Here is a 25,413-nt window from a genome sequence, read left to right as displayed (position 1 = left end):
ATGAAAGAAAATAGCCTTAATAATATCCCTGCACTATTTTTAACATAATGTAGAGAGATGGTAGTCATAAAGTTAACATAAGAAAAGGTCTTAATATTCTCTCCACTTTTAGTCTAACGTAACTGTTTATCTTTTGGAAATTGTCATGTGAACATGCCTTCTCTCACCAAAACCCTCAGTAACAACTCAAACATTAACTTCTGAGATGATGCTATTATTTGATCTTATTAAAACGTGTCAAAAACCGCATTTACTTCATTAAAATATTTTATTCAAAATAATTATAATATTTTTGAATTTTGAAAGCTCGGACCTGTTCCTAAACTTTGACAAAATTTTATGTTTGAGTCCCTACATGGCTGTGAACACTGAGTTATGACATAGAATAGGTCTAAGGGAGATGAAATAACTTCTGTGGGTGTCACACCATTAAAAGATTAAACCTAGAGGGTACTTTGCCTTCTCAACAACCTTCTTGAATGCACTCTTGACTTCTCTGTTCCGTAGGCTGTAGACCACAGGGTTCAGCATGGGGATGAGCATCGTGTAGAACACAGATGCGATTTTGTCTGTGTCCATGGAGTGGCTGGAGCTGGGCTGTAAGTACATGAAGATGACGGTCCCATAGAAGATGGAGACAGCAGTGAGGTGGGAAGCACAGGTAGATAAAGCCTTCTGGTATCCTTCACCTGATTGCATCTTCAAAATGGTGGTAAATATGAGCAAGTAGGAAATCAAAATAACAAGAAGTGCAGAAAAGATATTAAAGCTCGAAATAAGAAAAAGAATCAGCTCATTAATGTGTTTATCTGAACAAGCCAGAGACATGACTGCTGGAATATCACAGAAAAAGTGATGCACGACATTGGACATACAAAAAGAGAGACAGAATGTGTCCGCAACATCGATAGCAGCAGTCAGAATACCAAAGATATAAGAGCCTATGGCCAGACATGCACACACACTTGTGGTCATGGAGGTGGTGTAATGGAGGGGCTTGCACACTGCTGCGTAGCGGTCATAAGCCATTGAGGCCAACAGGTAATTTTCCACAGTGGCAAAGGCTACGAAAAAGAACATCTGAGCCGCACACGCATAGTAGGAGGTGACCTTGTCTCCTATAAGGAGCCCAGCCATCACCTTTGGAGTGATGGTGGAGGAGTAACAAAAGTCCACCAGAGACAGGTTACAGAGGAAAAAGTACATGGGTGTGTGGAGACGAGAGTCCAGCAGGATCAACGTGGTCATCCCCAGGTTCCCAAGCAGAGTGAGGAGGTAAGTGAAGGTGAAGATTACGAAGAGAGGGACCTGCAGCTGTGGGTCAGCTGTGAGTCCGAGCAGGACGAGATCAGCTCCCTCCGTGTTATTTTCCATGAATGTGATTTGAGAGTCACAAAATGCTCTGTAGCAAAGAGAAGTAACGGAGCAGATGCATGAACAAAAAGCAGCTGCACAGAAGTTGAAATGCACAAGTATTATTTTATTAGAACAATCAGTTTTCATCAGCATTTACCACTTTTGTAACATAGGCATGACAGCACAGTTCGGTGATATCTTATCTACACAGTAGTAGACTTGTGAAGAGGAAGGGTCTTTATGGATCACCTTCTCAAGTTCTTGTTTTTGTATATGAGTAAACTGCGTTGCAGCTAGAACTAAAGTTTTCTAAGTTCATATGCCGACAGTGAATCCATCTCCTAAATCAGATCTTTTGAGTCTTCTAATAGTTTACACTTCTATAGTGCTCACTTATTGGATGCTTTATATGTACATATTCTTTTAATTCTCTTATCAGTTCTGTGATTGATTAGTTATTTTTCTCATTGGTGTATATGGCAAGTTGACAACAAAGAGACAGCATAATTCACTCAAGTTTACACAGATGTTATGCTCTTAATGAATAAAGTCAAGCTTTAGACACTGAGTGATGCTCAACCTAAATGCCATTAAAATTTTTGAATTGATTTTTGTTTCATTCAGTTTACATTTAGTTATCTTTACTGCCCTGAATTTAACACTTGGAGTAGTATGGTTGATTTACACACAAATAAATGCACAGTAGATAAGCTCATTTAGATGTGGGCTAAATGCAGGATTAGAGGTATATGCAACAAACAAAGCCAGATCTGAAGATAAGGTGCAGCATTGGGTAGGGAAGCTTTACTCTGAGAAAACATGTGTAAGACACAGCAGACCTACAATTTACTACCTAGGAGACACGTGTCCTAATTTATCCCTGCATCTCATTTTATCTGTCAGAAAATGAAGGTGGTGTTGAGACCTAACTTAAAGGATTAGTGTAAAAGTGAAAAGAAATGATGCATGAAAACAGCAGCATGTGGGTCTGAAACACAATTCTGATGAGTGCTAGCTATAATATGGATTGGCATGGATCAGTGGGTCTCTATGTTGGTTTAGGAAATTCAGGAGACAGACACAGACGGGTAGGCTTTGAAGTCCAATAACCCTAATCTTTAATATGCCTTTTCCTACATACTCTTCACTCGGATACTTTGCTTCACCCTGTATTTCTCAGTCTGTCCTCTTGGCTGGGTCAATCATTTTGGGTGAGAACTCAGGCATCTTCAAATCCTCTTTTTGTTAATGTCTTTCTTGAGATCTACAGTTTAGCTTGTGTTGAAAGTGCTCTCCTATCTTAGACTCGATCTTGCTGTCATTCTTGACAACAGTTGGTTGGAAAATAGATACTGAGGTGTGGAGGGGTGAAAAGTCATAGTTTGGAGGGTGAGACTAACCTGCATATCTGTGAACAAGCACAGATCTTTGTATTTCAAAAGATTTGAGAAAGGAACCCATTCTTAGTAACCACCACTCTCTACCATCTTCCTCTCAGCCCTGAAACACATTATTTTACGTGTCTGCTCCTTAAATTATTTGTGTTTGTCAATACCTTACTCAAACAGTAAAATAAGATGTATATAGATGTAGATCTATATATCAACACACACATGTAAATCTCGGTATTCTATGATGACTAACAGATCTCCTTAATTAGTTAACAGCTGAAATTTACTACTTACTTGTAATTTGTTTCATAGATGGAGAGATAGATATATAAATAACAGATGGTACTGATAATAGATGATAGATAAATGAATAGATATTAGCAGAAAGATACAGACTGCATGCATACACACTCACACACACACAATCTAATTTACAGTTAAAATGTGACTTCTTAAAATTTGACAAATAGTATGAGCTATCCAAAATACAAACTCAAGTCTAATTGATCCCAATGCCTGTACATTTAATCACTGCATTGCCAGATTTTTCTAGATAAGCAAATCGTGAAAGGGTGAGATTGTGGGGAAATGATAGTGAAAATGCAGCAAGGATCTTGGTACTTTCATGAAGTACCAAAAAACTTTCTGGTTTTTAAAGAAGTGGCATTGCACCCTGTTTGGCTATCTGTCCCTTCAATGACAAGTTAACATGGTATAAACAAAAGGAATTTGTAACCCGCTCAATCAGCCTATCACCTATTGTAGGGCTTTGCATGAGGGCTTGCTCAGTAGCTTCAGTGGTGTCTGACCCTTTGCGAACCTATGGACTGTAGCCCATCAGACTCCTCTGTCCATGGGGTTTTCCAGGCAAGTATACTGGAGTGGGTTACCATCACTTCCTCCAGGGGATCTTCCCTACTCAGGGATGGAACCCACATCTCCTGAGTCTCCCGTATAACAGGCGGCTTCTTTATGGCCGAGCCACTGGGGAAGGCCATCATGGGTCTTTCCACTTAAGCAAAGAGCCTGGAGGAGGGCGTGGCAACCTCTTCCAGTATTCTAGTCTGGAGAATCCCCAGGGCCAGAGATGCTTGGTGGGCTACAGTTCACGGGGTCGCAAAGAGTCAGATAGGACAGCGATTAAGCACAGCACAGCACAAGGAAAGCAGCGTGGAATTTCATAATTATTAATTTACTCTCTGCTGGTTAAAATGTTATGCATTTGAATTCTGCGCTTATGCCAGTGTTTCAGAAAAAGTGCTCAAACAACTAGGTACGAGGTCAAAGACTCAGAGAACATGTAGGTTTCACTGCTTCTGCATCAGTTGCATTTTTCATTAGAAGTGTATATTGAATCCAGATCCTTACCTTGCTGTGGAAAAGAAGGAAAAGACAATACTGAAATGTGAATCTGAAATCAGAAATTCAGCCTTAGAAGAATGTATAAATAATACAGGAGAAATTCTTTTTTTATGTAATGGTAAAAAAGTTCCAAGTTCCTTGAAGCTGAAGAGACAAAGAAAAGATCATTACCCCCGAGCTAGAAGTATGGATTTAAGTATTACACCTACTGTGGATTTTTCTGGGTACTCAGAAAAGTACTTGCCTTCTGTGGATCTTAATTTTATTTGTGATACAGAGATAATAAAATTCTCTCTCCCACACACTTTGCAATTTTTTTTTTCTGTAACAGATGAAAGTAATATCTTAAGACGGGTTTAACTTTTTCAACATGAATAAATTTAACTTTTATCTTACAGTGTTTTCCTTGCCTATGGTTTCAGACTCACTGCAAATATTCAGTTTGGGAAGAAGCTGGTATATGCTAAAAGTATAAACATTCATTTCAACAAGTGATGACCAAATGGGATCTGTGTATAGTCTGGTCCTTTTAAGACAATGTCAAGTGGAGTCAAGATGGGATTTCAGAGACTAATGAACGAGAAAAAGGAGAAAATCGTACAGGCACGCGTCTCTCAGGAGAATAGGGCGCCTGTGAGGGCCCAGCTGTGTGCAATCCCTTCTCCTCATCCCACTTGATACAAAGAAGAAGCAATTAAACTGTGTGCAGGGACACAATTGATATGTTCAATAGCACATGCATGTATTTGCAATCTTGATATCTTTTCTTCTTCCATTTAAAAAATTAAGATCAAGAGTACAAAAATTGCATTTATTTTGATTTTTGATACTTGAAATATATTTCTAAAAATTAATTTGTTTTTTATCTCACATTTTTATTATGTTTTTGTCCTTTCTATTCTTTTATGTGCTACAACTAAATGTTAGGCTACTAGAAATGTTAAGAAGTTGATAAATAATATCTGTGTTTTCCCAAGTTTACCAGGGGCAGACAAATATGATGCGTGTCAGAGAGAGAATATATTATGCCTTAATTCCGATAAGTCAATCTGAAAGTTAGATCTGTAGTCAGAGGGATTTCTTTTCTCCTCCAAATCGCCCTCCTGGAGGTTCTCTGATGGTGCTTCTCTAGGCACTCACTGTCCCTGTACAGAAGGTGCACTGGATTGAAAATATTTCAAAGGAAATTCTAAAAGTTTCCGAAAAGCAAAATGAACTTGTCAGATGACAGCAACTATTTACATTGCATTTGCATTGTGTTAGGTATTTTAAATAATCTAAACATGATTTAAAGTAAATGAAAGAATGTACATATGCAAATGCTGCACCATTTTATATAAGGGTCTTGAGTGTATGTATATTCTGGTATCTGGGTGATCCTTAGAACCAATCCCCTGCTGATATGTAAAGATGACTATATTTCATTTTGGGGGTGCTAATATAAAAAATCTTGCCTTTTAAATGTCAAATTCCACTTGCTCATTGCCAGTACATAGAAAAGTGATAAAATTTTGCATCTCAACCTTGCATCTTATAGCTTTGCTAATCATTTATTAGTCCCAAGAGTTTTTTGTCTATTCTTTGTGATTTTCTACATAAATGATCACATTATCTGTGAACAAAGACAGTTTCTATTTCTTCCTTCCCCAGTCTATCTCCCTTTTATATCACTTTCTTATCATATTACACTAGCTAGGACTTCCAGTACAGTGCTAAGAGAAACGATATAAAAGGACATTCCTGATCTTAGTGAGAAATCTTTTTTCTCACCATTAGGTACAATGTTAGCTACAGATGTTTTGTAGGTAGTCTTTATGAAGTTGAGCTAGCTAAGCTTTTTTATTTTGTTGTTATTAAGTTGCTCTCTCATGTCTGACTTTTTGTGCATGGACTGCAGTACACCAGGCCTCCCTGTTCTTCACTCACTGGAGTTTGCTCAAATTCAAGTCTATTGAATGCCATCCAACCATCTCATCCTCTGTCACACCCTTCTCCTCCTGCCTTCAATCTTTTCCAGCATCAAGGTCTTCTCCAATGAGTCAGCTCTTCCCATCAGGTGGCCAAAGTATTCTGCTCTTATTTACTGAGACTTTTTCATCATGAGTGGATATTGGATTTTGTCAAAACCTTTTTATTTATCTATTGATATGATAATGCATTTTAAGCTTCTTTATTTGGTGGATTACATTAATTGGTTTTCAAATGATAGACAGTTTTGCATGCCTGTGATAAATCCCAGGTGGCTATGATGTATAATTCTTTTTACCCATTGACTTTGATCTGTTAATATCTTTTGAGGATTTTTACATCTATGTTTATGAAAGATATTGGTCTTTATTGGTTGTAATACCTTTGTTTGGTTTTGTCATTAGGGTATTGTTGGATTCATAGAATGAGTTAAGAAACAGTCTCTCCGCTTCTACCCTCTGAAAAAGATTGCAAAGGATTGGTATAATTATTTTTAAATGTTTGGTAGAATTCAATAAACTGACTTGAAAATTTCTGTTCTGGAAAATTGTTAATTGCTAGTTCAACTTCTTTAATAGATATAGGCCTATTGAGATTGTCTGTGTCTTCTTGTGTGATTTTGACAAACTGTGGCTTTCAAGGAATTAATCAGTTTCATCTAGGTAACTAAATCTGTATGCACAGAGTTCTTCCTACTATTCTTTTATTATCATTCTAATGCCTACAGAATCTGAAATGATATCTCAGCTTTCATTTCTGACATGAATAATTTGTCTTCTTTCTTTGTGTTTTAGTAAGTCTGGTTTGATGCTTATTGATTTTATCAACCTTTTCTAAGAAATAGCTTTTAGTTTCATTGATTTTTCTCTTACTGATTTCCTGTTTTCACTTTCATTGATTTCTGCTCTGAAAGTGTTAGTCACTCGGTCATGTCTGACTCTTCGTGGCCCCACAGACTGTAGCCCACCAGGCTCCTCTGTCCATGGGATTCTCCAGGCAAGAATACTGGAGTGTGTTGCCATTTCCTTCTCCAGGGGATCCTCCTGACCCAGGGATTGAAGCTGGGTCTCTTGCATTGCAGGCAGATTCTTTACCATATAAGCCACCAGATTTCTGCTCTTATTATCTATTTTTGTCTTATTACTTTGGATTTAATTTGTTCTTGTTTCCTAATGTGGAAGCTTATATTACGCATTTTAAATCTTTGTTTTATTCCCCAGTACATACACACTCAATGCTGTAAATTTCTCTCTAAATACTACTTCCTCTGTATCCCACAAATTCTGATAAGTTGTGTTATCATTTTCAGTTAGCCCAAAATGTCTTAAAATTTCTCTTGAGATTTATTCTTTGATCCAGTTTTTAAAAGCATGTTCTTCAATCTCTGCACACTTTATTAATCTGTATTTTATCTCCAGGATTTCTCAGTTTCCTTTTCATGTTGTGTGTTGCTGAATGAAAACCACTTATTTTTCTTTCGTTTATTTCCAGCTCTCAAATGAGGTGAGAATCCATGCAGAACTGTCCAAATTGTCTAAAATCCATCATCTTAATTGTCCTTTTAAGTGTGCTGTTCAAATTAAATAACTTTTCTGAGAGTCACTTTCCTCATCCAATCAGAATAATAACATTTTCCCCATTTAAATTAGATGAGTGGAGTTAATTACGCCATAGTAGTATAGAAATCTACTCTTCCTCATAGTACTGCTGTTATTATTGGTACTATTAATGCTCTTAGAACTAACATAGCAGACAATGGATTGCATTGATAAAAATATAAAGTAACAAAAATGCTATAAATATAAAATATGATCGTATTATAGCACTAACAAAGCATGTCACAATCAAAAACTCATTTAAAGATTGAATGAGGGGATGAGAGAGAGAAGAGGGAGAGAGACAAGAGAAAGATAAGTGAGAAAATATGGAAATTTAAGAGAAGATTCAGAAGGAACAGTCTGTCCAATTCTGAGTGTAGTATAACCATTTAGGAGAAAATGCCCAGAGACCACTTACCCAAGGGCACTGCACGGACTTTAGTAATTTCCCTGGACTGTACGTATAAGCGTGACAATTAGCAACTTAGATGCAGTTGGTTTTGGGAATGTTGTTTGCCAGTCCTTGAGTCCTGCTTTCATTCCTGTTAAAAGTCCTGTCCATGTAATATCCAGCATACTTATTTCACAAAGCTAGAAATATTAAATTTAAGCTTACATAGAAACCATCTAACACAAAGACTGAGAAGAAGAAAAATTGTCATCATTAGTTCCCTTCCTATTCCTCTCATTCTCCTCCAGCTATCTCTGCACGTAGGTCAAAATTTAGAACAAGTGTTTGCCTTATAGTAAAATTGTGTATGTATAAAGCTTCTACATCTTTGGCTGCACAGAATAGAACCAATCTGATTTTGGTATTGTTGATCTAATGATGCCCATGTGTAGAGTCTCCTCTTATGTTGTTGGAAGAGGGTGTTTGCTGTGGCCAGTACATTCTCTTGGCAAAACTCTATTAGCCTTTGCCATGCATCATTCTGTACTCCAAGGCCAAATTTGCTTGTTACTTCAGGCAAAAGTAGGAACACTTTTGCATTCCAGGGTCTATTTCAAATTCTAAAAGATGATGCTGTGAAAGTGCTTCACTCAATATGCCATCAAATTTGGAAAACTCAGCAGTGGCCACAGGACTGAGAAAGGTCAGTTTTCATTCCAATCCCCAAAAAGAGCAATGCCAAAGAATGCTCAAACTACTGCACAATTGCACTTATCTCACATGCTAGCAAAGTAATGCTCAAAATTCTCCAAGCCAGGCTTCAATAGTATGTGAACTGTGAACTTCCAGATGTCCAAACTAGATTTAGAAAAAGCAGAGGAATCAGAGGTCAAACTGCCAAAATCTGCTGTATCACTGAAAAAGTGAAAGAGTTCCAGAAAAACATCTACTTCTGCTTTATTGACTATACCAAAGCTTTTGACTGTGTGGATCACAACAAACTGTGGAAAATTCTTAAAGAGATGGGAATACCAGACCACCTGATCTGCCTCCTGAGAAATCTGTATGCAGGTCAAGAAGCAACAGTTAGAACCAAACAAGGAAAAACAGACTGGTTCCAAATAGGAAAAGGAGTATGTCAAGGCTGTATATTGTTATCTTACTTATTTAACATATGCAGAGTACACCATGAGAAATTCTGGGCTGGATGAAACACAAGCTGAAATTAAGATTCCTGGGCAAAATATCAATAACCTCAGGTACGCAGATGACACCACCCTTAAGGCAGAAAGAGAAGAAGAACTAAAGAGCCTCTTGATGAAAGTGAAAGGGGAGAGTAAAAAGGTTGGCTTAAAACTCAATATTCAGAAAACTAAGATCATGGCATCTGGTCCCATCACTTCACGGCAAATAGATGGGGAAACAGTGGAAATAGTGAGAGATTTTATGACACCACCCTTAAGGCAGAAAGAGAAGAAGAACTAAAGAGCCTCTTGATGAAAGTGAAAGGGGAGAGTAAAAAGGTTGGCTTAAAACTCAATATTCAGAAAACTAAGATCATGGCATCTGGTCCCATCACTTCACGGCAAATAGATGGGGAAACAGTGGAAATAGTGAGAGATTTTATTTTGGGGGGCTCCAAAATCACTGCAGATGGTGACTGCAGCCATGAAATTAAAAGACACTTGCTATTTGGAAGAAAAGCTATGATCAACCTAGACAGCATATTAAAAAGCAGAGACATTACCTTGCCAACAAAGGTCCATCTAGTCAAAGCTATGATTTTTCCAGCAGTCCTGTATTCAATGTGAAAGTTGGACTGTAAAGAAAGCTGAGTACCAAAGAATTGATGTTTTTGAACTGTGCTGTTGGAGCAGACTCTTGAGAGTCCCTTGGACAGTAAGGAGATCCAACCAGTCCATCTTAAAGGAAATGAGTCCTGAATATTCATTCAAAAGACTGGGCTAAAGCTGAAATTCCAATACTCTGGCCATCTGATGTGAAAAACTGACTCATCTGAAAAGATCCTGATGCTGGGAAAGATTGAAAGTGGGAGGAGAAGGGGATGACAGAGGATGAGATGGTTGGATGGCATCACCATCATGATGGACATGAGTTTGAGTAAACTCCAGAGTTGGTGAAGGACAGGGATGCCTGGCATGCTGCAGTCCATGGGGTCGCAAAGAGTCGGATACCACTGAGCGACTGAACTGAACTGAACTGAAAAATTTATACATGCCCACAATTTAATAGTGTTTGTCTACCTCTAACTCTTAGGGCATACTCTGAATCACTTTGATTTAATTCATTCATATAAGTAAAGCATATTGAATCCCAGTTGTGTACCAAGTGATATGCTTGTTACTATTATTACAAAGTAAATGACACGAGTCTTTCCTTATTTTGTGGGTAGAGACAGCAAAAACTGCAAATCCACATTCAAATAGTGGTAAGTGCTATAATCAAATATCAGTGACATGTTATTAAATCACCTTGAAAGTTTTCAGAATACGTCAGAACATTCTGGTGACCATGAAGTTCTTTCTGTGAGTTACCATATTGGGCTCAAACACATGTGCATCTGGTTACACTTACTTTTGAAAGCAGTTAATTTCTGTATTCCTTTGATACAGAAAGAGTGGCAAATGTGTTATCCAAAATCTCTTATTTGTACTCCAACGTATAAAGGGAAACAAATGTCTTTTTGATCAATAAATTTAGATATATAAGGATATGTTTAATATTGTACTACAAAACACTTGACCAATTCCAGTCCTAGTTCTATTGATAATCAGCTGTGTGTGATGGTTACAGACCTGCCATGATGTGATTTTCTTAATTCACGAGATAAAAAACCTTCTCCACCTACCTCATAGGTTTTTATCCTGCTCTCATGTGAGAGTGAATATGAAAGTTCTTTGAAACTCACAAAATATACTAAGATTTTAAGGTCAAGCAATCTGAGCCATTACTTTCTGCTGTCTGCCTCATTTATTCTTGGTTATTGCTACAGATTTTCTATCTGGTTAATTTTTATAATTTCTGTCTCTATTTATCCAGACTTTATTCTTTTGATTTCCTCTAGTTCATTGTCTAAGATTTTAGTTAGTTCTTTGAGTATATTTAAGATATTTGTCTTAAAAGTGCTAAAAATATAGAATACTGAGAAATGAAATTTTAGAAAATGAGTGTAATGGTGTTCATGTTCGTGCCGCTGTTCAGTCCCCACGTCACGCCCTGCTCCTTGCGACCGCATGGACTTTAGCACTGCAGGCTTGCCTCTGCCTCACTGAGTCCCCGAGTTTGGCCATTAGAGGCATTAGAGTTGATTGCATTACGGACCTCATGCAATCAGCAGTGAAACCCAAAGAAAACTTTCTAGGGTAAATTTCGACATGATAGTACAAATTTATATGGAATTGTAAAACTTGCAGACAAAATAATTATGAAAAAGATAAAGGAGAAGCATGAAAATCATCCTCTTTTTGACTTACTATAATATGTAGTATTTATTTATTTTTACTTTTGTCTGCAAGGTATGTGGGATCTTAGATGACCGATCAGGGATCAAACCTGCATCACTTGCATTGGAAGGCAAAGTATTAACCACTGAACTAGCAGGGAAGCCCCAACCTATAGTGTGTAAAGCAGTGTGGTATTAGGGGAAAGAGGGACCTATGAATCAATGGAATGGACTATAATATCCAAAAATGACCCACAGCTATGTGATCAACTGATTTTTGTGGAAGATGCAAAGGAAAGTGAATGGAGAAAATATATTTTATCGACAAATTTTGCTTCAATGGTCATCAGTTCATATAAAACACAGCCCCCCCCCCAAAAAAAATACAAACTAGAACTTAAATGTAAACTGAAATCACATTTTTTGCAATGTTCTTCATTTCTCTTTATGCAAATGTTTTATTTATTTATTTATTTTTTTCTGGAAAAAATAGGTGTATAGATTTTATTTTTGTTTTTTGTTTTTTAAATGTTTTAAAAGTTTTATTAAAAACTGCCAAACTGAAAGCAACCAGATGCGCTTCCAGAAGTGAATGATTAAACAAACTGTCATACCATATTATATTGAGAGATTATTAAGTGATATAATGGAGTATTAGTGATTCATGCAACAATATGGACGAATCTAAAATGAATTTTTCAAAAAGTGAGGCCTAAAGGCTCTATATTGTGTTATTCCAACCATATAACATAGGTATGGAAAAAGCTTAATGAATTCCACGGGCTGGGGCATAGGGGGTGGTTGTCTGTGAAGAGATGAAAGGGAAGTTTCAAGATAATGTTAGTATTCTTCGTGTTTCCCAGGGGGCACTAGTGGCAAACAACCTGCCTGCCAGTGCAGGAGACGTGAGGGATGCGGATTCGATCCCTGGGCCGGGAAGATCCACTGGAGAAAGTCATGGCAACTCACTCCAGTATTCTTGCCTGGAGAATCCCATGGACAGAGGAGCCTGGCGGGCTGTGGTCCATAGGGTTGCAAGCAGTCAGACACGACTGAAGTGACTTCATGCACGTGGGCAAGTATGCGCCATGGTACTGGGCTGGTAAACACACAGCTCTACGTTTGTTAAAACCCATAGAGCTATACTTAGCATAGAGTGAAATTTAATATATACGAATTTAAAAGAATCGGCCAGGAGCACAGGAGAATCACAGAAGTGAACACAGATTGTTAAAAAAATTAATTGTACTACAAATGACTTAGCCTCTTTGAAGAGAAGGGGAAAAATAAGCTAACGTTGGAAAACAGTGTGCTCATAGGGAATTGCAAGGGAAAAAAATGAAAAAAAAATAAAAAAATAAAATACTATAAAATATAAAATACTATAAAATACTATAAAATACTGTTCTTTAATTACTCAAGTTGTTCCTCAAGAGAGTATAGACCAGCAATTTTTGAATTGCTTTTCTTTTCTTTTTATTTCATTTATTTTTATTAGTTGGAGGCTAGTTACTTCACAGTATTATAGTGGTTTCTGCCATACATTAACATGAATCAGCCATGGATTTACATGTGTTCCCCATCCCGATCCCCCTCTCACCTCCGTCCCCACCCCATCCCTCTGGGTCATCCCAGTGCACCAGCCCCGAGCACTAGTCTCATGCATCCAACCTGGGCTGGCAATCTGTTTCATGATTGATAATATACATGTTTCAGTGCTATTCTCTCAGATCATCCCACCCTTGCCTTCTCCCATAGAGTCCAAAAGTCTGTTCTATACCTCTGTGTCTCTTTTTCTGTCTTGCATATAGGGTTATTGTTACCATCTTTCTAAATTCCATATATATGCGTTAGTATACTATATTGGTGTTTTTCTTTCTGGCTTACTTCACTCTGTATAATGGGCTCCAGTTTCATCCATCTCATTAGAACTGATTCAAATGTATTCTTTTTAATGGCTGAGTAATAGTCCATTGTGTATATGTACCACAGCTTTCTTATCCATTCATCTGCTGATGGGCATCTAGGTTGCTTCCATGTCCTGGCTATTATAAACAGTGCTGTGATGAACATTGGGGTGCACATGTCTCTTTCAGATCTGGTGTCCTTGGTGTGTATGCCCAGGAGTGGGATTGCTGGGTCATATGGCAGTTCTATTTCCAGTTAAGGAATCTCCACACTATTCTCCATAGTGGCTGTACTAGTTTGCATTCCCACCAACATGAACTGCTTTTTTTAAAAACTGGAGTCACAAGAATAAATTAATGAATGGAAATTGTTGGGAGTCAAATTTCTCACTGTCAGAGATGGAAGTTACAGATAAGAAAGGGGATGAAATAGAGTCAGAGATATTAGTAAGTACTCATGTTTAATTGATATGGGTATGATGGATAGGTAGAGAAATAAGTGTAATTATGAATACATACTTTGGCCTCCTGATGCAAAGAACTGACTCATTGAAAAAGACCCTGATGCTGGGAAAAATTGAAGGGAGGAGAAGGGGATGACAGAGGATGAAATAGTTGAATGACATCACCAACTCAATGGACATGAGTTTGAGCAAGCCCCAGGAGTTGGTGATGAACAGGGAATCGTGGCATGCTGCAGTCTATGGGGTCACAAGGAATCAGACACAACTGAGTGACTGAACTGAACTGATGAATACATACAAACCTTGTATATGTATACTTCCTACCTCTGTAGAAAGAGGATCTAGAAGTGAAACTCTAATATAAGCAAGCATATTCAGCATCAAAATCTTGTGTTTAAGGGGCTTCTCTGGTGGTCCAGTGGTTAAGAATCTGCCTCAAAATGCAGGGGGCGTGGGTTTATTCCATGGTCAGGGAACTAAATCCCAAATGCCACAGGACAATTAAACCCACATGCCACAACTATCGATCCCATGCACCACAACCAAAGATCCAGTCTGCTGCAACTAAGACCCACAACTAAGTCAAATAAATAAATAAACATTTAAAAAAACTCTTGGGTTTTAAATACTTTTCATTTTCCCCACTTTTCTTACACTCTGGCTACATTATCCTTTGAAAATCATAAAAATGAGCATGTTGGTTCTATCAAATGTCTCAGTCAAGATAGAAATATTAATGTATTTAAAATGCTTTATTTATCTCTTGATAAATCTCTTGATATCTCTTGTGATCCCCCAAATCATATACTTGTATTCAATAGTAAAACATTTTATTTTCAAAGTTAACATTTAAATTAAATGCTAAATTAACAATTTAGCATTTAACCAAAGAAATAGAAATCTATTACACACATATGTATATTCTAATACATGAAGTAAATATTTTAGTTAAAAAAGCATGCAGGATAAACGAATAAACCAATGTCCTTAATAAGGTTTTAAACTAGCCAGCCAGCCACAAGACATCTTAGTCATTCTTGTTCAGGTATTATATTTCTGGACATAGTATTTCTTCTTCTTTTTTTTTTTTCAGGACAAGAGAGTTTTATTGGTCAGGATATCATTTTACAGTGTTGAAATCAGAATCCTAGAGACAATTTTGCCTCTACAAACACCTTCATAAATGCACTCTTTACCTCCTTGTTCCTCAGGCTGTAGACCAGAGGGTTCAGCAATGGAATGATCACAGCGTAGAACACAGAGGCCGTTTTGTCCACGTCCATGGAATGACTGGAGCTGGGCTGTAAGTACATGAAGATAATCGTTCCATAGAAGATGGATACGGCAGTGAAGTGGGAGGCACAGGTGGACAAAGCCTTCTGGTACCCTGCGGATGAGGGCATCTTTAGGATGGTGATAAATATGAATATATAGGATATCAAGATAACCAGGAGAGCAAAAAAGACATTGAAGCTCACTACATAAACTAGAACCAGTTCACTAACATGTCTGTCAGAACAAGAGAGAATCATGACTGCTGGAATATCACAGAAAAAGTGATGGACCACATTGAACATACAGAAAGAGAGACTGAATGTGTCTCCAGTGTGGATGGAGGCATTCAGGAATCCACAGACATAGGAGCCTGTCGCCAGACCAGTGCACACACTTGTGGTCATGGTGGTGGTGTAATGCAGGGGTTTGCACACAGCTGCGTAGCGGTCATAAGCCATCGAGGCCAACAGGTAATTTTCCACAGTGGCAAAGGCTACAAAAAAGAACATCTGAGCCGCACACGCATCGTAGGAGATGACCTTGTCTCCTGGAGTGAATCCAGCCAGGACTGTGGGGGTGACAGCCGAAGAATAACAAAGATCCACCAGAGACAGGTTACTGAGGAAAAAGTACATGGGCGTGTGGAGATGCGAGTCCAGCAGAATCAACGTAATGATCCCCAAGTTCCCAATCAGAGTGCCGAGGTAGACGAGGGTGAACATTACAAAGAGGGGAACTTGTAGTTCTGGGTCACTGGTTAGTCCTAGGAGAAAGAACTGCGCCACTCCTGTCGTGTTCTTCATCATGAAGGGAACTACAAAGCGCTCTGTGGCAATGAGAAAACAGAATCAGTGATAGACAGAGAAACTTAACTTGAAAACTGTACATACAATATTCCACTACAGTATTACTTTATTACAGTGATAGCTTGTATTTCAGTGTACTCCAGATAAAGATGCACTTGTCAACAAGACTCAGTCCATTCATTACATAGAGATTTACATGCTGTTGAATCTGAAGGGTCTTCGCAGATAATCTCTTCAATTTTTAAAGTGTATGAGTTTGTAAGCTGAGATACAGAAAAGTAACTTGAGAGGGGCTTCCCTGGCGGCTCAGTGTTAAACAGTCCACCTGCCAGTGCAGGAGATGCAGGTTCTATGCCTGATGCAGGCGGATCCCACACGAGGCAGGCAGCTAAGGCCACGCACCACAAGGTGCTGAGCCTGCGCCCTGCGGCCCGGGACCTCACTACGGGGCCCGTGGCGGCCGCGAGGCAGCCTGCACACCCTGTGGCCTGTGCTCACAAGGCCTGCCATCACAGCTCGCGCACCCCAGCTAGAGGGTAAGCCCTGCTCCCCACAAGCAGAGCAAAGCCCTGCAGCAGTGAAGACCCAGCACAGCCAAAAGTACACATGCAAAACAAAACCTTTAAAAAAGAAGGTTAACTTGATAAATAACTAGCCCAGAATAAATGCATCTGCCAACTCACTCTTTCCCAAGCCTAGTTAAAGCCTTGCTCCTCTGTTAGGGAACTTCTCTAGACACCTTTTTTGTTGTTCAGTCACCAAGTCGTGTCTGACTCTAAATATACATTGATTATATCCTTTCAAGGATGTCATATGTTGATATGATACTGCCCTCATTTAAATTATAATGCATAAGAGGTTGAGTAATCTTGTTTATTTTAAAATCAGTGTTAATTAACAAGGTATGCTTTGGACCCAAGGCAATCTCTGAACCCACACGGAGTGGCTCCCGAAATAATGGCCTTTATTGTGCTTAAGTCAAATTGAGTTTAACTCCGTTCCTAGTTACTCTTTGCCTTCATCGGTCTGAACTCAGTGTTGGATGTTTCAGAGAAGTAACTGAAAGTACGGGCAGAGTGTATGTGATGCGATAACTGGAGCGGCAGGGGCTGTACCGCCAGCAGGCAGTTCTGAGAGGAAGACGGCACTATGCATGCAGCACTATGGTCAGAGAAGAGGTAGATACGAGCCCTACCTTTCACTACCTGGGGGTAACTAACCTAACTCACCTGAAGCTCGTATTTCCATCTGCAGAATTAGGGCCATTATGACCCTACTTTACAGTATTGTTGTGAAAATTAAATAAAGTAATACATTAAAAAATAAAATTCTGGATGGTTGGCACAGTCTAAGAGTAATAGTTATCACACTGCTATGAGGATGGGATGTTTATCGATGTGTTGGTTTGTGAAAATTGGGTGGTGACCTGGAGGGCTTCAGGAATGCACAAGTTTTAGCCGTACAGTCTTCCCCTTCAGTCTGCCTTTTTTCACACACGAGGGCCACTGAGGCTGTTCTGTTCTCTCAGTGTTTCTCTGGCTATCCTTGCTTTGCCTGTATGATGGACTGCTTCAGCAATTGCATGTGACCCATTCTTTTGTTTAATTTCTTCCTCAAAATACATACCTTACTTGAAACAGGCCCTTTTTAAAAACTCGTTCTTTCTCTTATTACTGTCGTCTCAAAGCAGAACCACAGACATCAAGGATGGAAAAGTCCCTTGTTTGTGGGCTGTCTTCATTCTCTAGAGCTGCTGTTACTGACTCCAAGCTTCCTCTGCTCACCACACCATAGGCCAATGAATCTGAGCCATGAGGCTGAGGCAAGGAATATGACTTTATTTGGAAAGCCAGCTGACTGAGAGGATGCAAACAAATGTCTCGAAAGAATCATCTTACTGGGGTTTGAATGCCAAGTTCCTTTATAGATCGGAGGTAGGGGAGAGGTGAGGAAGCAAAATAAGAAGGCCGTTAATCTTATAACCATCTCTAAGAATGGCAAGCCTCAAGCAGGCTTCCTTCTTGCCATTCACAGATAGACAGGGTCCTGAACAAAGGCACTTCAGTTTGAGTCAGTCAGAGGGGCAGGGTTCTCCGAGGCAGGACTTTATGTGTGATTGTAGTAACAAAACCAATGAAAACAAGTCAAAGAAACAGTTTGAGCAGGGAGTCAGAATTGGTTCTTCGCCCCAACACTATTTTGGTGAAGAGCACCATGCTGTAAAGTATTTTACTAGAATCTCTTCTGGTGTAGGAACAACATTTTAAATATTTTTCTTCTGTTGGAAGCCTTTGGAAGGGCATCTGTCTTCTGCGAACTACTAACCGAGGTATGACCTAAATCAAATCCCTTATGATCATACGTGGAAGTGACAAATAGATTCAAGGGATTAGATCTGACAGTGTACCTGAAGAACTATGGATGGAGGTTCATGACATTGTACAGGAGGCAGAGATCAAGACCCAAGAAAAAGAAATGCATAAAGGTAAAATGGTTGTCTGAGGAAGCCTTACCAATAACTAAGAAAAGAAGGAGAAAGGCAGAAGAGAAAAGGAAAGATATGCCCATTTGAATGCAGAATTCCAAAGAAAAGGAAGGAGAGATAAGAAAGCCTTCCTCAGTGATCAATGCAAAGAAATAGAGGAAAACAATAGAATGGGAAAGACTAGAGATCTCTTCAAGAAAATTAGAGATACCAAGGGACCATTTCATGCAAAGATGGGCTCAATAAAGGACAGAAACAGTATGGACCTAACAGAATCAGAAGATATTAAGAAGAGGTGGCAAGAATACACAGAAGAACTGTACAAAAAAGACCTTCATGACCCAGATAACCATGATGGTGTGATCACTCACCAGAGCCAGACATCCTAGAATGTGATGTCAAATGGGTTTTAGGAAGCATCACTATGAACAAAGCTAGTGGAGGTGATGGAATTTCGGCTAAACTATTTTAAATCCTAAAAGATGAGGCTGTGAAAGTGCTGCACTCAATATGCCAGCAAATCTGGAAAACTCAGCAGTGACTACAGGACAGAAAAAGGTTAGTTTTCTTTCCAATCCCAAAGAAAGGCAATGGCAAAGAATGCTGAAACTACCGGACAATTGCACTCATCTCACACACTAGCTGAGTAATGCTCAAAATTCTCCAAGTCAGGCTTCAACAGTACTTGAACTATGAATTTCCAGATGTTCAAGATGGATTTAGAAAAGGCAGAGGAACTAGACATCAAATTGCCAACATTTGTTGGATCATGGAAAAAGCAAGAGAGTTCCAGAAAAACATCTACTTCTGCTTTTTTGACTACACCAAAGCCTTTGACTGTGTGGAAAATTCTTAAAGAGATGGAAATACCAGACCACCTGACCTGCCTCCTGAGAAATCTGTATGCAGGTCAAGAAGCAACAGTTAGAACTGGACATGGAGCAGCAGACTGGTTCCAAATCGGGAAAGGCAAGGCTGTATATTGTCACCCTGCTTATTTAACTTATATGCAGAATACATCATGTGAAATGCCAGCCTGGATGAAGCACGAGCTGTAATCAAGATTGCCAGGAGAAATATCAATAGCCTCAGGTAGGCAGACAACACCACCCTTATGGCAGAAAGTGAAGAGGAACTAAAGAGCCTCTTGATGAAAGTGAAAGAGGAGAGTGAAAAAGTTGGCTTAATGCTCAACATTCAGAAAACTAAGATCATGGCATCCGGTCCCATCACTTCATAGCAGATAGATGGGAAAACAATGGAAACAGTGAGATACTTTATTTCTGGGGGCTCCAACATCACTGCAGATGGTGACTGTAGCCATGAAATTGAAGATGCTTACTTCTTGGAAGTAAAGCTATGGCCATACTAGACAGCACAGTAAAAAGCAGAGATATTACTTTGCCAGCAAAGGTCCGTCTAGTCAAAGCTATGAGTTTTCCAGTAGTCATGCAAGAATTTGATGTGAGAGTTGGACTCTAAAGAAAGCTGAGCGCCGAAGAATTGATGCTTTTGGACTGTGGTGTTGGTTCTCTTGAGAGTCCCTTGGACTGCAAGGAAATCCAACCAGTCCATCCTAAAGGAAATGAGTCCTGAATATTCATTGGAAGGACTGATGCTGAAGCTGAAACTCCAGTCCTTTGGCCACATGATGGGAAGAGCTGACTCATATGAAAAGACCCTGATGCTGGGAAAGATTGAAGGCAGGAGGAGAAGGGGGTGACAGAGGATGAGATGGTTGGATGGCATCACTGATGTGATGGACATAAGTTTAAGTAAGCTCTGGGAATTTATGATGGACAGGGAGGACTGGCGTGCTGCAGTCCATGGGGTCACAAAGAGTCAGACAGGACTGAACAACTGAACTGAGCTGAACAACTGAACATTTTCCTTCTAAAACTTTTGCAACTTCATTTCACAAGCCTGTACCTTGAAGATATTATGTTTACCAACCCAAACACCCATGACCACTTTTAGCATATACTATGTTCTATTACCAACAAGTTCTTTATAGATAAGTGAGTGTTGTGTGTGTGTGTGTGTGTGTGTGTGTGTGTGTGTGTAAGGTAAGTAGCATTATGATTTCTGCTTTACCATTAGGAAATTAAAGACTTAAAAAGTTATGTGTTGCTCTAAAATTACACAGCTAGTATGAGAGTCAAGATTCAATAGTTAAATCCACTTTGGGTCAAATAAAAAATCTATGCTTTTAGCCATTCACTGCTAACATGTGTGCATATTCTAGTAATAATAAGCGTGAGATTATGAAGGAAAGGTCAAAATGCAGTTTGGGTTTTGTTACTTCCTTTTAGACACTTTGATGTCGCTGCTGTTGTTCAGTCGCTAAGATGTGTTCAACACTTGGTGCTCTCCAGGCTCCTCTGTCCACGGAATTTCTCAGGCAAGAACACTGACGTGGGCTGCCATTTCCTTCTCCAGGGATCTTCCTGACCCAGAGACGGAACCCACATCTCCTGCATTGGCAGGCAGCTTTTTTTTTTAATTTATTTTTTATCGAAGGATAATTGCTTTACAGAATTTTGCTGTTTTCTGTCAAACCTCAACATGAATCAGCCATAGGTATACATCTATCCCCTCCCTTTTGAACCTCCCTCCCATCTCCCTCCCCACCCCACCCTTCTAGGGTGATACAGAGCCCCTGTTTGAGTTTTCTGAGCCACACAGCAAATTCCCCTTGGCTGTCTATTTTACACATGGTAATGTAGGTTTGCACGTTACTCTATCCATACATCTCACTCTCTGCTCCCCTCTGCCCTCGTCCATAAGTCTGTTCTCTATGTCTGTTTCTCCCTTTGTTCATTGCAGCACTGTTAACAATAGCTAGAACTGGGAAGCAACCTCGATGTCCATCAACAGATGAATGGATAAAGAAGTGTGGATAGATACACAATGGAATATTACTCACCCATAAAGAGGAACACATTTGAGTCAGTTCTAATGAGGCGGATGAGCTTAGAACCTCTTATACAGAGTGAATTGAGTCAGAAAGAGAAAGATAAATAACGTATTCTAACACATATATACGGAATCTAGAGAAATGGCACTGAAGAATTCACTTGGCAGGCAGCTTCTTTTTATGAGCCGCCAGGGAAGCCCAGACACTGTCACAGTTTAAGTGTAACCAGGAAGGGTTAATTCTGAATTTACACTGGATCTGCTTGTGTGACTGTAACCCGGATTTTGCTGCTTTTGTTATTATAGACACGCACAGTGGCCTGCCTCAGAGAGATAACCTGACCCTGACCACCCGTGAAAGATGCCACAGTCTTGAGTCCTTTCTGTCCCCAGGTGCAGAGCCAGGGCCCCTCACACGCTGCTAACTGTCTTGGCCCCAAGCCAGAATCACAGGTAGATGTGCATCCTTGTTAGCTGATATGACAGGAGATATTCCATTTCACACCAGCCATGAGATGACTTAAGGAAGTGAAGTGAACACGTCCTTCTACCTGAGGCTTGCCAGTCTAGGAGATACTTGCAGGAATTAACTGGTCTTTTTACTTTCTTTCCTCACCTCCCCAATCTCTGATCCATAAAAGAACCTGGCCACCAGGCCCCCGACAAGATGATTATTTTGAGACACTAGCTTGCTGTCTTCTCCATCAGCCAGCTTCCAAATAAAGTCCCTTCCTAGTCCCAACTCCTCATCTCAGATTCACTGACTTTTCTTGTGGCAAGCCAAGCAAGCTTGGGCTCACTAACACGTGGATTTTTTTAACCTCTGCTTTTGACTTCCCTGCTGGCTCAGATGGTAAAGCATCTGCCTGCAATGTGGGAGACCGGGGTTCAATCCCTGGGTCAGGAAGATCTCCTGGAGAAGGAAATGGCAACCCACTCCAGTACTCTTGCCTGGAAAATTCCATGGATGAAGGAGCCTGGTAGGCTATAGTCCATGGGGCTGCAAAGAGTTGGACACGACTGAGCGACTTCACTTTGGCTTTGTTTTTGTTCATTTGTTAGTATTGATTTGTTTCCTCTCTCCATTGAGAAGCCAATATTTGATGAACAAGGTGAAATTACCATTTAATCAATCAGAGAATCTATCTAGGTTATTTTTCTGTTCATATCTTTCAGAAAGTAGGATGGGGTTTCCTCAGTATCAGTAAACTCTACTGATGTAAGTTTGATGTTTGTATCCCAGTCTCACCTCAATATTTTAGGAAAACCTTGGAAATATTTACTTTTGTTCCCTAATAACTTAAAGTGAGAATAGTTTCCCCATTCCTCTGGCATGAATCACAATTCTAACTCAAAATGTTTATGTAGTATACATTCTTACCTGTGTGCTGGGAGAGAAGGAAAGTCAGTTCTGCATAATGTGTTGGAAATCAGATTATCAGCTGTAGAATGATGCAGAAATACTGTCAGAGGAACTCTCCTTCCAATAATGTTCTTATGATTCCAAAGTCTCCAAGGCAGGAAAATGGAAGAAAGAATATTAACGTGACTTAATTCCTGAACCTACTGTGCATTCTTTCTGTCTCCTTATCTCCTCCTCCTTTGAACAATAAACATCGTAAGATTACCTGTCATGTAATTCACAGAATTGTTCCTGTAAATAACAAATTCCAAAAGAGAGTATCTTTTAAGAGCCAGTCACTTTCATTTTTATCTTGGAGTGTTTCCCTGACTATGGGTACAGGTACATATCAAATTCTGGGATAAAGCTTCTGTGTACTGACAAGTATAAATAGTCAGATGAATGAATGATGGCTGAATGGGTTCAGTATGCAGAGCCATCCCTCTAAAATGAGGTCACACTGATACTGGGATTTCAAAGGCTAATGCTGGGGGTGTTATACAGACGCAGAGCTCTCCAGGAATTTCCCTTATGGGCACATCTACAGTTTCTCATCCCACTTTCCCAGGAAAGGTGCAATTAAACTGTCTGTGGGGACCATGCTGATTATTTCCATTATACATACATCGTTTTTTGCTGCTTCTTTTTTCCTTGTTATTTTGGTCAATTTATTATGAACATATAATTTACATACAGTAATATCCAAAATTTTAATGTACAGTTCTAAGACTTTTGTCAAATTTACTGTCAAAGAGCCACTATCACCTGAATAAATTCCTATAAACTTCTTTGGATAAACACATTTTGCTATCCACTGCCCCTGACAATCAGAGAATTTTGCCTTTGCAAGAATGTCCTTAACTGTTATCCTGGAACACGTACTCTGAGTTGGTAATCTTTCTCTTAGCATTTGAGATTCACTCATGTTATTACTTGTGTCATAATGGAATCTTTATTGCAGAATCAGATTCTACACAACGAACATTACAGGTTGTTTATCCTACTTCATAGCTGAGGAACGTTTGTGTTGGTTCAAGGGTCTGGTGATTACAAATAAAACTGATATAAACAGTTGCCTAAGATATTTGAACACAAGCATTCACATCATTTGGATAAATATCTAGGAGATGGGTTGCTTAATTATAGGGTGAGTATGTGTTTATTTAAATGAAAAATTGCCAAGATATTTTCTGAAGTGTTCTACTATTTCAATTTCTTACCAGCAATGCATTAAAATTATTTCACATTTTTACCATCATTTGGTATTTAAGTTTTTAAATTTAGATTTCCTGTGTCATTTTTCAAAGTTATTATAATATCATTTACCATATTCGTTATGCTGCACATTGCGTTCTAATGGCTCCTGTGTTTTATCACTGGAGGTTTGTACCTCTCATTCCCTTCACCTCTTTTGCAGCCTCACGCTCACCCTACTGGCAGCCAGCAATTATTTCTCTATGAACTTGTTTTCATTTTATGCTGTTTGTTGTTTAGATTCTCATACTGGTCAGAATGACCATCATCAAAAAGTCCGGAGAAGTTGTGGAGAAAAGGGGATCCTCCTACACCGTCATTGGGAATGTAACTTCATACAACTACAGAGAGCAGTATGGAGGTTCCTCAAAAAGCTAAAAATAGAACTCACACATGATCCAGCAATCCCACTCCTGGGCATATTTCAGAGAAAACAATAGTTCAAAAAGATACATGCACTCCAGTGTTCATTGTGATACTATTTACAGTAGCCAGGACATGTTCAGTTCAGTTCATTTCAGTTCAGTCACTCAGTCATGTCCGAATCTTTGTGATCCCATGAAACACAGCATGCCAGGCCTCCCTGTCCATCACCAACTCCCGGAGTCTACTCAAATTCATGTCCACTGAGTCAGTGATGCCATCCAACCATCTCATCTTCTGGCATCCCCTTCTCCTCCTACCCCCAATCTTTCCCAGCATCAGGGTCTTTTCCAATGAGACAGCTCTTCGCATCAGGTGGCCAAAATATTGGCATTTCAGCTTCAGCCTCAGTCCTTCCAATGAACACTCCAGACTGATCTCCTTTAGGATGGACTGGTTGGATCTCCTTGCAGTCCAAGGGACTCTCAAGACTCTTCTCCAATACCACAGTTCAAAAACATCAATTTTTCGGTGCTCAGCTTTCTTCACAGTCCAACTCTCATATCCATACATGACCACTGGAAAAACCATAGCCTTGACCAGAAGGACCTTTGTTGGCAAAGTAATGTCTCTGCTTTTTAATATGCTATCTAGGTTGGTCATAACTTTCCTTCCAAGGAGTAAGGGTCTTTTAATTTCATGGCTGCAATCACCATTTGCAGTGATTTGGGAGCCCAGAAAAATAAAGTCTCTCACTGTTTCCATTGTTTCCCCATCTATTTGCCATGAAGTGATGGGACCAGTTGCCATGATCTTAGTTTTCTGAATGCTGAGCTTTAAGCCAACTTTTTCACTCTCCTCTTTCACTTTCATCAAGAGGCTCTTTAGTTCCTCTTCACTTTCTGCCATAAGGGTGGTATCATCTGCATATCTGAGGTTATTGATATTTCTCCCGGCAATCTTGATTCCAGCTTGTGCTTCCTCCAACCCAATGCTTCCCATGATGTACTCT

At 39.4% G+C, this 25,413-nt stretch overlaps 2 protein-coding genes across 2 annotated transcripts; both read right to left on the bottom strand.

Annotated features, from left to right (window-relative positions):
* Positions 1 to 429: 429 nt before the first annotated feature.
* On the bottom strand, positions 430 to 1,377 carry LOC110137914 (olfactory receptor 5B2-like). Its single transcript, XM_020894610.2, has one exon. It carries the CDS (start codon positions 1,372 to 1,374, stop codon positions 430 to 432), a length of 945 nt encoding a protein of 314 aa, XP_020750269.2. The 5' UTR covers positions 1,375 to 1,377.
* Positions 1,378 to 14,877: 13,500 nt separating this feature from the next.
* Positions 14,878 to 22,866, bottom strand: LOC110137915 (olfactory receptor 5B3-like). Its single transcript, XM_020894611.2, has 2 exons — positions 22,764 to 22,866; positions 14,878 to 16,001 (listed from the first exon to the last, which is right to left on the bottom strand). Exon 2 carries the CDS (start codon positions 15,979 to 15,981, stop codon positions 15,040 to 15,042), a length of 942 nt encoding a protein of 313 aa, XP_020750270.1. The 5' UTR covers positions 15,982 to 16,001; positions 22,764 to 22,866; the 3' UTR covers positions 14,878 to 15,039.
* Between the last annotated feature and the right edge of the window lie 2,547 nt (positions 22,867 to 25,413).

This window comes from Odocoileus virginianus, chromosome 10, assembly GCF_023699985.2.
Source record: "Odocoileus virginianus isolate 20LAN1187 ecotype Illinois chromosome 10, Ovbor_1.2, whole genome shotgun sequence".
Classification (NCBI taxonomy): domain Eukaryota; kingdom Metazoa; phylum Chordata; class Mammalia; order Artiodactyla; family Cervidae; genus Odocoileus; species Odocoileus virginianus.
Note: the sequence above shows the minus strand (reverse complement) of the source record. Positions and strands in the feature narration are given on the sequence as shown.

Excerpts from the sequence above, each read along its gene's own strand:
- LOC110137915 (XM_020894611.2), bottom strand. The coding sequence starts at position 15,981 with ATGATGAAGAACACGACAGGAGTGGCGCAGTTCTTTCTCCTAGGACTA.
- LOC110137914 (XM_020894610.2), bottom strand. The coding sequence starts at position 1,374 with ATGGAAAATAACACGGAGGGAGCTGATCTCGTCCTGCTCGGACTCACA.